The sequence below is a fragment of the Balearica regulorum genome, chromosome 22, assembly GCF_011004875.1.
Source record: "Balearica regulorum gibbericeps isolate bBalReg1 chromosome 22, bBalReg1.pri, whole genome shotgun sequence".
Classification (NCBI taxonomy): Eukaryota; Metazoa; Chordata; class Aves; order Gruiformes; family Gruidae; genus Balearica; species Balearica regulorum.
Genome location: NC_046205.1, coordinates 7,972,939 through 7,987,759, shown reverse-complemented (window position 1 = coordinate 7,987,759; position 14,821 = coordinate 7,972,939). Strand labels below are relative to the sequence as shown.

Genomic DNA, 14,821 nt, shown 5'->3' with positions numbered 1-14,821 from the left:
AACTCCCAGCAGGGCATCCCAAAGGGTTTGGGATCCAGACAGCTGGGCCAGCCCTGGACCCAGCCCTGTTCACCAGCATCTGGCCTCCCCTGGCTCTGCTTTCCTGGGTGAACCTCAGAGCAAGTGAGGTTGTGTTTGATCCATCTCATGGGTACGGACATGGGGGTCCTCAAGGCTGTGGTCAGTAGGGAGGGTTGGTGTTCAGCTGCTGGCACGAGCTTTGGGCAAAACTCTTCTGCTGGCCTTGGTGCTGGGGCTCCGGGGCACTGTCCAGTCCCAGGTGAGATGAGGTGGGACACTCCTATCACATTCCTGGCTGCTGTGTTTTGGACTCTGGGGCACACTCCCCACTCCCTGAGAGTCTCAGGGCTGGGGGGGGGGGGGGGCGGGTCTGCTGGTTATGGTGTAGTTTTCATCCCGAACTGAAAGCTGGGCTCTATGCATAGCTCTGTGGCTGGACTCAATCCCACCAGCACTCGTGGGAGACCATATAGTGAGGAACATTAATTAATATCCACACTCACTCCATTAGCAAGCACACAGCGCAGGTTTCCCTGGCATGGAGCAGAGTACGAGCATGCCAGTAACCCGCTATGCAGCCACCGCCACGGCTGCTCCTTCCCCTCCGGCTTGTGGTGCTAATCACCCTTGTGCCCTTCCCCGGCACCCATCGGTGTGAGGATGGGCAAACGCAGACCAAACGACCCCCCCCCCCCCCCCCCCGATGCTCTCGGGACGAGGGTGAGCTGGTGTCTCCCGTGGGTGCACTGTCACCCTGCTCCCGGCTCTCTGCTGATGGCACCTTCCTCCCCCAGCCCCTTCCCTTTGCTTCCCGGGGCTGACTCTGCCCTGGAGTGCCTGCGGAGCGCTCCCGCCTCCATCCTCCGCCAGCACCCCGGTATTTAAGGGAGTGTTGGGAAGGGTGCGGCGGCGGGGCGGGTTCGGTCTCGGTCCCGAAGAGGTTAAGCCGTGTCCCGGTGGGCTGAAACCCCGGAGCTTCATGGGATGCCTTATAAAGCGCGCTCCGCCGGCCCGGCAGCGGCTCCGGGAGCTCCCGGTACGCGGGGACCCGCCACAGCCACGCACGGACCTGCAGCAGCCCCGGAGCCGCCGGTGCCCCGGAGCCGCCGCGCTATGGAGCCTCCGGGTACCGCCGGGGCGCCGGGCGCGGCGGGGCGGCCCTGGGAGGAGGCCAAGGCTTTCTACGATAACCTCGCCCCCAAGAAGAAGCCCAAATCGGTGAGAGCCCCCGGGGTGCCGAGCCGGACAGCGCTTCCCGCCCCGGGGGGAACCAGCGCCTCTGGGTGCCCCCGGGTGCACCATCTCCTCTGGTTGCCTCTCCCTGCGTGCCCCATCTCCTCCAGGTCCCCTTGGGTCTCTCCAGGTGCCCCATCTCCTGCAGGTTCTCTGGGGTCCTCCTGGGTGCCCTGTCTTCTCTGGGTTCTTCTGCGGATCCCTCTGGGTCTCTCTGGGTGCCCCATCTCCTGCGGGTTCTCTGGGGTTCCCCTGAGTGTCTGTTTTCTCTTTAATCCCCTTCTCTGTCCAGGTCCTTGGAGAAGCCCCGTGTCTCTCCAGATGCTCCCAGTCCTCTATGGCATCCCTGGGTTGCCCTTGGTCGCCTGGGTTCTCTCCAGATCCCCCCAGTCTCTGGGTCTCCCTGGGTTCCTGCAGGTCCCTGGGGTGTTTCCGGGTCCCTCCTGCGCTGAGGTGTCCTTGCGGAGCAGCTCGGTGCCCTGTGAGCCGCCTGTGCCAAGGTGGGAGGCCCTGCCAGGGGCAGGAGGGGTGGCAGCGGTGGAGCAGGGGGACAACCCAGGGGCTGAATCCCTGCCTGGGGCAGCGGGGTGTCGCAGGGGTGTAGCAACCCCTGCCAGGCTTGCCTGCTCCAGAAGATTAGAGGGAAAGCCTGTGTTATCTAACCAGGGCTGAGCCTGCTGGTTTTAAACATGGGAGTGCCTGGAAGTGCTGCCGTATCTCAGAATAGCTGTGGCAGCGTGGGGCTGGCAGCCTGGCAGGGCTGGGAGCTGTGCCCTGGGAAGGGCTGGCCCTGGCCCCGCAGCTTGCGAGCCCACCCAGCCGTAGCCATCCTCAGGGCTCTGGGTCACCCCAAAGCATGGGGCTCCAGCAGAGGTGCTGCCCGCAGCGATGTCAGGAGCCCGGTGGCGGCCAGTGCTTTTCTCAGTGAAGTTCAGTGTGTCTGACCTCTCTGGCGAGGGGAGATGGCCAAGTCCTTGCTCTGTGGACCCCTGTGCTTTCCCCACTGGGGACCTGGCTGCAGCCCCTGGTCCTGCCAACTGGCAGCACTGCTGCCTCCCTCCTCCCCAGGGGAGAGGGACTGACTGGCTTGGTGGTGGGATGTGGCTGGTTGTCTTCCGTGCTGTGCTTTCAGCCTCCTGTGGATATTGTCTAGGCTTTTCCTGTTCTTGCAGTGAGCTCAGTGACCAGCACACCCGTCTTTATTGTACAGATGGGGAAACTGAGGCATGGGGCAGTGATGTGGTTGGCTTGCACAGCAAACCAGCAGCAGAGCTGAGATGAGGCGCTCGGGCCCTGAAGTTAGGCTGTGCTATCCACCCATGCAGGGCTGGGGCTGATGCCCGTGGTGCCCGGCCCCGTGCCCCTCTGCCGGCTCCATGCCTGCGGCCAGGCAGCTCGGCTGCCCTCACACACAGCTGGGCTGCCCTGCCCTGCCAGGCAGCTGTCACACCCTGTGATGAATGGCTGTAGAGCGCTTTTCTGTATTATAAATAATGCGCTTGGAAAACTCAAAAACATCTGAGCCATTGCCCTGAACTTTAATCTGATCCCGAACGGGGGGCTCGCGGCCGCCCAGGGCTCCCTCGTGCACATGGGCAATGGAGTTTGTTGTCGTCCGTCTGCGCCCTTGCAGGTGCCGGTTCTGTCCGTCCTCTCAGCTGAATATCTCTGCCAGCCGGAGCAGGTACCAGTGTGGGAGCAGGCACGAGCTGGGGGCTGCTTCCACCTGGAGATGGGCTGTAAGATGGCAGGAGGCAGGGTGATTTTGGGGAGCATTCCTGGGGAGCCCATTTCTGGCTGAGGAATGGGTTAAACGGGGCGTCCCTGCAGCCCACGGGGCTCCCCACTTTGCAGGGGTCTCTGTTCTTCGCACGCCCCAGCTCCCACGCCTGCTCCGGCCTCGCTCCTGCCAGCTGGGGAGGTCAGCGATGAGACTTGTCACTCTTCAGCAATGCGGAAAATGTCCCCCAGCCTCTCCAGTGACGCCGCATGGGGAGGAGAGGCTGGGTTGGTGGGAGCTGGCCTTCTGCTAGCTCCACTTCTCTGGGTGCCCTGCTCGTCCCCTGCCCTGCCAGTCCCCTGCACATGCAGGGACCCATCCAGCTCACCGGGGTGCCTCATTTTTGGGATGTTTTAGCTGGGGTGGGGACCACGCTTGACCCTGGAGCAAGCCCTTCTCCCTTTTCTGTGTCCGAATCTCATGCCAAAATTCACCTCCAAGTTTTGAATTTGGCCACAAGGATTTGGTCTTCTGCAGCATCTAGGGAAGTGCCTGGAGCTTCCGGAGTTCCTCCAGGTTTTTAGGATCAAGGTGGGTCCAGCAGATTCAGCCTCAGGCAATGCAAAAGGATCTGCTGCATCAGGGGGCGTGGAATGGGGTCCCCACCGTGGCCCTTGCCGCAGCGCCAGCCAGTGGTGGCCTCCAGGGTGGCAGTGAAGCCACTGGTGTCGGGTGCCACTGTGGGCACCTGTTGTGGGTGGGAGGGCACGGCCCCGCTGCGCATCCCAGGAGCATGTGAGACTTCCAAACGTCTGCCTCTAATCCTTGGGGGGCTGCTTAGGATTTACATGCGATTAGGAGAGTGATTTAAAGGCCTGCCAGCTGTTGGGTCTGCAGAGGAAAATGTGCCATTTCCAGTTGCTACTGGAATCCGCCTTTACCCCAAAACCGGGGTGTTTGGGTCTGGGATGGGTTTTGCACTGGAGCCTGCTGGAAAGGTCACTTAAGCTTCTGAGATGGGGTGTGGACCTCGAGGACCACCTGAAGCTGTGCTAAGGGCTGATGTTCTTCTTCAGAGGGCAGGACATGTCCCTGCTCATCCTTCCCGTGTGGCTGAGCCTGGGGATGGGTTGGGATGGGACCTTCCCCCGTGCTGCCCTGCTCACACTTCTGTTAAACACATCATTAATTGATGTTCAGGATGGGGCTGGATCTGACCTTCCCCGTGGGAAGGGAGGAAAGGAGAGGAGCTCACCATGAATCCCCAGGCAGCAAATTCGGTTGGATTCAGCTGAGCAGAGCCCCACAGCTGCTTCCTGGGCTTGTGTTGGATGATGAGCTTTCATCGACCTTGGCCGACCTTGGATGCTGCTCTGAGGGTAAAACGGGGTTTGTCATTCAGAGTGCCCAAGCCTGCCGGAGCAGGAGGCTGTGTTGGGATGGGGTGCTGTGCAGGCTCCGCCACAGCTCGCGGGACTAAATGCGTCCCAACGAGGACTGCGAGTGGGACCCCTCCCATGCACATACTTCCTGTTAAAAATGAAGTGTGTTTTCCCCCAAAACTGTGATGCTTCAAGGCAAAGAGGCATTTGTTGGGTTGTTCGCAGTGCTCTGACGGGAGGATTTGAGGTGCTGTGGCTCCTGTAGTGCTGTGACTTTTTAAAGCCCATTTTTCAATGTAGTAAAGATCATCTGCAGTATTAGTGGGGATGGAGAAGCATCCAAACAACTCCGGGAGGGAATGCTTCCAAATGAAACCTCCACTTCAAAGAAAATGTCAAAATACGGCTCCTTCTGTAAGGCAGAGCAGAATTGCCTTATTTTTTAAATGTCAGCATTTCCCAGAGAATAGCAGGGCTGTCGCAGCCCAGCCGGAGCTGGGAGCTGTGTTAGCGCCCAGGTGAGACTTTCCTGCAGAAAGTGCTCCAAAGCTGCAAATCTTCCTTGGCAGGAGCAAACAGGATTCCGCAAGTCCCATTCCCTGAGGCCGGGCTTCCCGCCCGCAGGCAGCTGGGGCTCCAGCAGCCCACGCTGGGGCAGAGTTAGGGCCCCAAGCTTACAGTTATTTTTATTGCTGTGTTTATTACCTCTTAAATTAACCTCCTGGAGGCTGATGCCTTTAAATGGCAGGGAAGGGACCTGGAGCAGCCTGTTACTGTTGCGCAAGGTGCCTGGGCTCCTGGCACCCGGGATGCAAGGTGTGTGTCGTGGGGAGATAGAGATGCAAATTTAGGCTGGACACCCGGCTAGGCTCGACTTAAGGCCCTGCACACGCGTCTCATCCCCTTGACCATGCCTCTGTGCTGTGGGTGCTGCTGACCTACCTTCTCTGCTGGGGATCCTCCTGCAGGGCTGGCTGTGGAGGATGTTCTGCCCTGCGGTCCGACAGGGACCAGGGAAAAAACACCTGGCAGCTCTCCTACATACCCAGATAAATAACCCAGCACTGCAGGGACTCGGGAGCAGCATGGAGTGGCAGGACTCCTTGCTGAAGGCTAATGACCGGATGTCCTAAGACCTTTAATAGTTATTAATATTTTCAGCTAATAAATGGCCCATGACACCAGAGTTATTAATTAATGAGATGGAGTGCCAAGACTTGGCCCATGACAAGTTAATAGCTAACACCCCACCGGGCAGCTAAATGTAAGATGAGGACCTGGTTGTGGATCACTGGTGGGACCAATGCTGGTGTCGCTGATGAGCTTCTGCGTGGACCTGGGTGATCCTGCGTGGCCTCGGGGTTGTTCGCCTGCTTTCTCAAAAGAGCCGCTTCCAGATGGGACCTTATTTCTCTGCAAACGCCATGGGAAAGGGATCCCTCTGGCAACAGTGATGTTCTCAGCCTGAGCTAATCTGTGTCTAGTCCTAATCACCCACTGCTTAATCTGCTTGCTGGGGATTTTGGGTGCCGGTGCGGCCTTGGAGAGGTGTCTGGGACCAACCACGCTGCAGGACTGGCCTCAGGCACCGCTGACGGTGATGTGCGGTGCTGGGAATGGCATGGGGGCTGCCATTGACTCACTCCTGGGTGCGTCTCCGTGCTGGGCAGGATCAACGGGGCTGGGATGGGGCAGAGCGAGTCCCAGGGCAGACCCAGCCCTGCGGGGAGTGAAGATCCCCAGTGCGGATGGGGTACCTTGTCTTTGCCAGGCTGCTGTTGCTGTAAAGCTCAGCCCTAGGCAGGGTGGGAGCTTGAACTTTGGAGCACCTGGGTGTGTGGAGCAGCTGGTGAAGGCGTCCTCCTGCCCCTGGGCAAACAGCATTGCTGGAGGATTACTCACGGGGCAAGGTGCTACATGAGGATCCTGGAAATCACAGAGGAGCTGAGGGTGAGGTGTTTCTGAAGTGCTGATGGCCTGGATTTCACAGGCTCCCTGTGGAGATGAATCCCTGAGCGCAGCCAGAGAGCGCGCAGGCCGGGACTGCTCCCAGGGAGCATCCCCCGTGTGAGCACCCGAGCCCTGTCCTGCTCCCGGGACTCGCTGCAGGCAGAGTCTGCTGGGGACGGGGCTGCCTGCGCCACTGTGCCTCCGTAGGATTTGCTGTTCTGAGCGCGAGGATTTCTTGTTGGCCATCAGTAATGAATTTGCTTTCATGCTTGCAAGTGAGTGATGGGGATTAACACCCCTCTGCCCTCCAAAGGCAGAGGGAGGACGAGTGGGGGTCAAGATGAGATTGACTTTCGTGGTGTCCCCTCTCTCACTGCCAAGTCCCACTAGAGGCCCCTTGTTGACTTCAGTGGATTTTGGATCAAGCCCTCGAACATTAATAATAATGACTCATAAATCATTGCTTGCACCACCTGTTTGTCATGTTTCCGCCCACAATAACTGTATCAAGTGTTTTTATAAGCTGAGCTGGTGCGGGTTGTTTGTCACATCTGGACAGCATCGTGGGAGTGCAGATCTGGCCGAGCCACAGTGTGTGGTTTTTCCTGGCTGGGAGGGAGAAAGCCACACAAATTCCTTCTGCATGGGGTTGAGTGGTTCTCCTGGGGTAGCACGTTGGGTCTGGATGGGTCCTGGGAGCCTGTTTGCAGTGGGAGGGCTTGGGCACGGTGCGAGCAGCAGAAAAAGGATCTTGGGTATCCCAAATGTGTGGGGACGGTGCATCAGGAAGCATTGAAGCATTGGAAGATCAGGGTTGCAGCTGCCCCATTACCCTCCAAATCGCTATGGAAGTGTCACCCACCCCGTGGGCTTTCATGCTGAAAGTTTACAGACGCTTTCTTGGTCAGCGGGGCTGGGTGCAGGGGCTGCCTCCCCATTTTCCCCCTTTCCCTGCAGCCAAAGCCCGAGAACGCCATCACCATTGCGGTGTCATCGCGAGCACTTTTCCGCATGGAGGAGGAGCAGAAGATTTACAACGAGCAAGGGGTGGAGGCCTATGTGAAATACCAACTGGACCATGAGAACGAACCCTTCCTCCCCGGGGCTGCCTTCCCCTTTGTCAAGGTGAGCATCTGCCCACCTAAGCTGAATCTGCGCTGTGGTCCTGGCCCGAAAGCTTTGGGGAGAGGGGAGTGCTAAGGAGTGCTTGCATGGGGAGGGATGGGAAAGGACCTGTGTGGTGGAAGGGATATAGCCACAGAGCAAACAGAGGTCAAATAAACCTCCTGGCAAGTGATGAGCTTCTTCCAGGACTGAGGAAAAGCTGAATTTTCCAAATTGGCAACTGAGCCTAAGAATTGAAGAAATCATCTCATTGGATCATATTTAAAATTTCTCTTTAGAGAATTCTCTTCTTTTTTTTTTTTTAATTACAATTTATTTATTCTTTTAAATTGACTGAATTTAGCCTTGCTGCGGAGTCGGCCAATTTCTAATGTTGACATGTTGAAATGAAGCACTTCAAACTTCAAAAATATTTTCCAATTTCTGCCTCGGTTTCACTGGATTTAGTGCAGTTTTGTCTGCTGGCCCTCACTGAAGCAATCTCTTGCCTGTTCCCAATGAATAAACTAATCCACTTGGAGAGGAGAGACTTGTTCCATTCCTGATTGCTTGAAAAACACTTATCTGTAACTTTGAGCTAATTTATTCTCATCTCCTAAGAAAAAATTGAAACCTTTTGTGTTTGAAAATAGAAGAGTTAGCTATGTGTTTTTTCCCTGCAAATCAGTCTCTTTTTCCCAGCTAAAGCTGCTTGCTGATGTCAGCTTGGCTCAGGGTGTAGTTGGGGTTGGGCCAGATCCCTGGTTTTGGTGAACAGAAGTGTTTTGCTCAGTGAAAAGGGGGTGATGGCCATGCCGGGGGCTTGCTGACACCCCACCACCACCCTCGGGTGCTGCAGGCACTGGAAGCGGTGAACACACAGCTGCGTGAGCTCTACCCCGACAGCGAGGAGCTCTTCGACATTGTCCTCATGACCAACAACCATGCCCAGGTTGGGGTTCGCTTGATCAACAGCATCAACCACTATGGTAAGCTCAGAGCAAAGCTGTCCTTTGCACGGGTGCTGCCAGCTTTTGGGCAGCAGGATGAGGAGACACTTTCTCCTGTCTCTTCTACTAAACGACACACTGAGCCCACTTTTCCCAGTTTTCCTGGGCTTTGAGTGGAAGCTGGCTGGTGGTGAAGATGCTCTGGCCGCTGGCAATGCTGTTTAACAGCGGTACCAAAATTAGCCCCCATCCTGCCGACTCTTGGGAGCCCATGGGGGAGCAGTGCCAAGGCTTGTTTGGGGGGGCTATCAAGCTCACCCTGGTGTCCATCTGCCCTCAGATCTGTTCATTGAGAGGTTCTGCATGACAGGAGGGAACAGCCCCATCTGTTACCTCAAGGCCTATCACACCAACCTCTACCTCTCCTCTGATGCCGAGAAAGTGAGTGGGGCCATTGAAGAGGGTGAGTCTGGGGTCCAGCTTGGTGGGGGACAGCTGGGGGGGGACGGGACCTGGAGCCCTCAGGGGGTTGGTGCCAGGAGTGATAGCTCCAATGTCAGTGTGCCTATGCCAATGTGCAGCTAGGGTCTGCCTTGTCCCACATCCCATCCTTGATGATCCAAAAAGCCTGTAGTTTCCATAGGAATAAGGCTTTCCTCAAGCGCCACACCTCTTCCAAGGCAAAGGCACTATTTTTCCCTGTTAATTTTGTATGCAAAGGGAGGTTTTTCATCTGGGGATTTGTTTTTGCTGTAAAAGGTCTCGGGGCCAAGCTGCAGGCACTATTGGGTGCGTGTATTTCCTTGCACTGTTTGCTTCCAGCCCATTGTGTTTTGCTGTGCTCAACAGATGAGCCACGAGACTGGGTCCTTGGGTAACTGTCACCTCTTGCCTTCTGCTTTACGTCCACAGGGATCGCTGCAGCCACCATCTTCAGCCCCAGCAAAGACCTGGAGGTGTCAGAGAACCAGCTGCGGGTGGCATTTGACGGTGACGCCGTGCTCTTCTCTGATGAGTCAGAGCAGATCGTGAAGGCTCACGGCTTGGACATGTTCTTTGAGCACGAAAAGGCTCACGAGAACAAGCCTCTGGCACAGGTAGTGCTGGGGTGCAGCCAGAAAAAGCCTCTGGGAGAGAGACAGTCCACAGGGATGCTCTTGCCTCTGGGAACAAGCCAGGGATCGGCATATGGAGTGTGAAATGGGGTGGGTCAGCAGCCTGGTACGGCTGGATTTGGCCCATGGGATGGCTGCGGCCGGCCCCTCGCTGTCATTTCTGGGGGCTTACAGGGAGAGGGGATCAGCCAGCATGTCTGGCTCTGCTGAGACTGGGTGCCTGGAGATCTTGGGAGTGATGGTTTCTTCTCGCTTTGGCAGGGACCCCTGAAGGGCTTCCTGGAGGCCCTGGGGAAGCTGCAGAAGAAGTTCTATTCCAAGGGGCTGAGGATGGAGTGTCCCATTCGCACCTACCTGGTCACTGCCAGGAGCGCAGCCAGCTCGGGAGCCCGGGCCCTAAAGACTCTGCGCAGCTGGGGCCTGGAGACGGATGAGGCTTTGTTCCTGGCCGGGGCTCCCAAGGGACCGCTGCTGAAGAAGATCCGTCCTCACATTTTCTTTGATGACCAGATGTTCCACGTGGAGGGAGCCAAGGAGATGGGCACCATTGCTGCCCACGTCCCCTATGGCGTCGCCCAGAAGCACAAGCGGCCGGCGCAGGAGAAGCAAACCCCGAACAGCAAGTAGCAGAGCTGGCTACGTCCCGTGGCCCCTGGCGTGTTGCACAGGCTTCACCCCATGCACCACGCTCTGACCTGGGTCGTGGTCTGCAAGGCAGAGAGCGTTTGCCACGGCAAGCGTGAGGTTATTCCCTGTCGGGAGCCTTGTCGAGGGCACGGATGGAGGAAGGGGCTGACGAAAGGCTCCCTTTCGCCTCTGTTTTCGTTGCAACATTGTGGTGTTGTCCCCGTGGGGCCAGAGGATCCCCTGTGCCGGGCAGCCCCGTGAGCCATTTCCCCATTCTTCTGCGCTTGCTTCAGGCAAAATCCTTCAAGGATGGATCTCGCCTTTTGTGGACTGTTTGTGCCAGGCAGGTTTAACCTATTGGTATTTCTTTAAAACCCTAGGTAATTTCCAAAGCCTTTGATTTCCAAAGCAAATGTTCAGGCTCAACTGTTGAACTGGAAAGTTGGGAGCACACAAAACCCCTTCTTGCACTTTGAAACAAAATCTTGTCCCTCTTAACTAAAATTACATCATAATACTTTTCCTTAACAGACCCAGCCCCTGCTCCTCAACCAGAAAATCTTTCATGTCTTTGTCCTTTCAGCAAGATTTTGTCAGCTGAACAGCTTTCCTTTCATGCACTAAAATTTGGAAAAAAAAGGAAACAAACACTTATATATTAAAAAAAAAAATAATAATCCTGTTTCCTGCTTGGAGCTTTGGGCTAGTGTACTGTTGGCCCAGGTTTTTAAATTTTGGTTTCACAGTTGCATGAGTTAGCACTTAAAAATAATAATCTCTGAGGCATCCAAAGCCCAGCTCTTGTGTGAGCCATCCAGGGTCTGCAGACACATGCCTAGGGCTTGAATTAAGTTAAAAGCAGGCCCTAATATATTAGGGACATAATTTGAAGTCCATTTAGGTAAATCTGCAGAGAATTTCAGCCTGGGGGGTTTAATTAAGGGATTTTTTTTTCCCCCCCTTTCTAGACTGAGCCCATATGAGTTGATAATCTTTTCCTCCTTAGCTTCTTAAAACCTCTGGTGTTTCCTAAAATAGACATCTCTGCTAGTGATGCTGTGAGAGAGAACCAAATCTCTGATTGAAAAACAGGAAATCAGTTGAAGAGCTGCTCCAAAATCGGTGTGAAAATCACACTGACATTTCTGCACAAAGCCTTGTCCTGAGGGATGCTCTCAGGAGAAAAATTTAAAGATTACTTCTTTCTTTTGGGTTTGTTTCCTTCCTTCCTTCCTTCCTTCCTTCCTTCCTTCCTTCCTTCCTTCCTTCCTTCCTTCCTTCCTTCCTTCCTTCCTTCCTTCCTTCCTTCCTTCCTTCCTTCCTTCCTTCCTTCCTTCCTTCCTTCCTTCCTTCCTTCCTTCCTTCCTTCCTTCCTTCCTTCCTTCCTTCCTTCCTTCCTTCCTTCCATGGCTAGGCACGAAGGATGCCTGGTGTTATCAGACAGCAGTTTTCTACAAACACCAACTCCATGGGCTGAAGTTTTCCGAGGTATGTGTCTGCCTCTGGCTTGACTTTGCAGGGAGGTTTCAGCTAAAACAGCTCAGCCCTTCCCGACAGTGAGGCTAGAGCTCAAGTTATCGCACTTTTGACAAATATATAAAAAAAAGCTAGTGACGCCTTCAGTGGCTTGGGAGACTGTTTTCTCATTGCACTAAATCCTGCTCTGGCAGTGAAAAGCAAATTGCACTTCCCTGCCCCCCCCCCCCCCCCCCCCAAACTATTTCACTTTGATAGACTGTTATTTGTCACGTCTGGGTGAACAAGCACCTTAGAAGAAGGTCTAAAATCCAAACAAACAAACAAAAGTCTTGAAAGAAATTAGTATCTCAGTAACACATCTATTAATATACAAGTTTATAAAAAGGTCTCGTCTTTTTATAATGTGAAGCCCAGATATTGGGATCTGAACGCTATCTCGGAGACCTTTTTGGCAGCTGGGAGGGGGACAACAGCTTGGCCTCCCAGTAAACATTTCCAAGGTGTTTCCTGAAGATCGCATCATGGAAGCCCAGCCAAGCCCAGCTTGCAAACGGGCTGCACCGGGGCTTCCCGCCAGCCCGGGAGGTGATGTTGCAAGAGGAATAGGGCTGTCAGCAAGCCCTTAGGAACCCCCGGCCAGGGCAGCGTGCCCATGGGATCGGATACAGGGTGCGAGCACAGCCACTGGGGATGGGGGCTTGCACCGGGTGCCTTGGGGATGCGGGGCGTTGGCAGGGCTGGGCTGTGCAGGGGGAGATGCCCTGTCTGAAGGTGCTGTTAGCTTCAGGGAAGCAATGCGTTTTGGGGCACGGATGTGGATCTCAGCAGTTTTCACTACTGCTGTTCCAGGTCCTGAGATGCACAGGGAGCTGCGTGCAAGGTGGGGGGCACTGCGCAAGCAGGAGTTTTAGTGACTCTGCTTAGGGTCCTCCTGCTGCCAGGCAGCTTAGGGGCTCGCTGGGAGACTTGGGGCTCTGGAAATGGGCCCCAGGTGAGGTAGACCTCCTTTGGCACCTCCTGAATCCTTCCAGTGTGGGGAGGATTTTCCATTCCTGCAATGGCTGCCCCATTTGCTCTTATCCACATGGCTTCCTACCTTTTTTTTTTTTCTCTCCATCACTACAACTGGCAGATGTGGATTTAGTGCTTGTGTACTTTGCCTGTGTGCGCATCTGTGACATCCCCTTGGGCTGGGGGAACAATGTGCTCCTCAGGACCGGCTGGGCACATCTCCCATCCCGATGGACCAGTGCGGTTGTGCCTCTTGTGCTGTGCTGGCCAACAACTGGACTTTCCTGCTGTGTGTTGTTGCTGTGGGTTTCATTTCATTGTCCTCTGGTGGTTTTTTCTTGTGAATGGACTGCCATGTTAATGAAATCCCTCTGGGTGTTTTTCTGTAATAAACTGTGTTGGTCCCAGCCCGGCTCTCTGTGTTGCCATTCTCACAATGGGTATTTTGGCTCCCTGGTGCAGCCAGCAAGAGAGTCTGGGGTCCCTGCTTGGGACCTCCCAGGTTTTATGGTGAAGGGGTTGGGGTGATGAGAAGGAAAAGGGCTTTCTTGGATTTAAGGGAATTCAGACAATGTAATAAAAGCAGCTACCTGGGAACTGGAGATGTCTGGGAGAGGTGCGATTCCAGAGTTGAGAGATGTGCTGTGATACAGCTGCCTCCCCCTGCTTCGTGAACAGGCTTTTATTGTAACCTGGACTCGTGATGAAGTCCTGGATAAAAATACAATTTGGCAGAAGACTTCTGTCAACTTGATCTTTTCCCAGCCAACAGGTGGGAGGCAGCAAAAGCTTTTTAGAGGAGATTTATTGCTGCTGAAGTACCGGGTTTATCCGAATAGCGACACTGCAGTTCTGGTGTTAGCTCCTCCCTGCCAGTAAAGAGAACAGATGGGTTAAGGGGAAGCAAATTCTCCATCCCTCACCAAATACGGCCAAGGACTGTCCATAGGCCCCAGGGCAGCATCTCTGCTATGGCTGTTCGTCTAAGGGATGGATGGCCCTTGGTGGAGAGCGTTCTTGTGCAGCCTTGTTTGCTGGGACGCCTTCCCCATGCCCATCCCCAATCCTGGATGTTCTTCCACCAGATCCCTCGGTGTTCCTCAGTGGTTGGTATTGGGGCCAGCGCTGCTTAACATCTTTATCGGTGATACGGATAGTGGGATTGAGTGCACCCTCAGCAAGTTTGCCGATGATACCAAGCTGTGTGGTCGACACACTGGAAGGAAGAGATGCTGTCCAGAGGGACCTGGACAGGCTGGAGAGGTGGGACCATGCGAACCGCATGAAGTTCAACAAGGGCAATTATTGCGTCCAGCTATGGGGTCCCCAGGACAAGGAGCTGTTGGAGTGAGTCCAGAGGAGGCCACGAAGATGATCCGAGGGCTGGAGCACCTCTGATATGGAGGCAGGCTGAGAGAGTTGGGGTTGTTCAGCCTGGAGAAGAGAAGGGTGCGGGGAGACCTTAGAGCACCTTCCAGTACCTAAAGAGGCTCCAGGAAAGCTGGAGAGGGATTGTTTACAAGGGCATGGAGTGACAGGACAAGGGGTAATTCAGCCTTAAGCCGAAGGAGCGGAGATTTAGATTAGATATAAGAAAGAAATCCTTCCCTGTGAGGGTGCTGAGGCCCTGGCACAGGTTGCCCAGAGAAGCTGTGGCTGCCCCTGGCTCCCTGGCAGTGTTCAAGGCCAGGCTGGATGGGGCTTTGGGCAACCTGGGCTAGTGGAGGGTGTCCCTGCCCATGGCAGGGGTTTGGAACTAGATGGGCTTTAAGGTTCCTTCCAACCCAAAGTGTTCTGTGATTCTATGGAAAAAATCAAATTCCAGCACCGATAAGGCCTGTGCCGCACCAGTGAAGGTCCAGGTGGGCCCACCCAGCTGTGAGAGGTCTGAATGTCTACACCAAGTCTTCACACAAAGACCACTACAGCCCTTGACTCGCTATTGGTGACCAGCGTTAGCAGTGGGGCCAAGGAGTCAACGGGTCATGGAGACACATGGGCCAAGGCTATGCAGGGAGGGAAGGGGGAGGTTTGTGCAGTTGGATCTGTGATGTCTTGTTGTTGGTTTGCTGCAAGCCTGAGGTTTTGTTTCTGTTGCCTGTTTTCTGAGCTTTTTCCCTCCATCAGGCATCAAAGGGCTTTGCAATGAGTGTGCTTTAAAATAAAGAACATAAAGGAGGAGAAAGCAGAGGCAGAGCTGATGGAGAATTATGCTGCCACTCAGCTATT

General features: G+C 55.0%; 1 protein-coding gene across 1 annotated transcript; it reads left to right on the top strand.

The window, feature by feature from the left end:
• The first annotated feature begins 1,124 nt into the window (after positions 1 to 1,124).
• Positions 1,125 to 10,249, top strand: NT5C1A (5'-nucleotidase, cytosolic IA). Its single transcript, XM_075774061.1, has 6 exons — positions 1,125 to 1,239; positions 7,264 to 7,431; positions 8,270 to 8,399; positions 8,701 to 8,823; positions 9,273 to 9,457; positions 9,737 to 10,249. Exons 1-6 carry the CDS (start codon positions 1,135 to 1,137, stop codon positions 10,100 to 10,102), a joined length of 1,077 nt encoding a protein of 358 aa, XP_075630176.1. The 5' UTR covers positions 1,125 to 1,134; the 3' UTR covers positions 10,103 to 10,249.
• Positions 10,250 to 14,821: the final 4,572 nt, after the last annotated feature.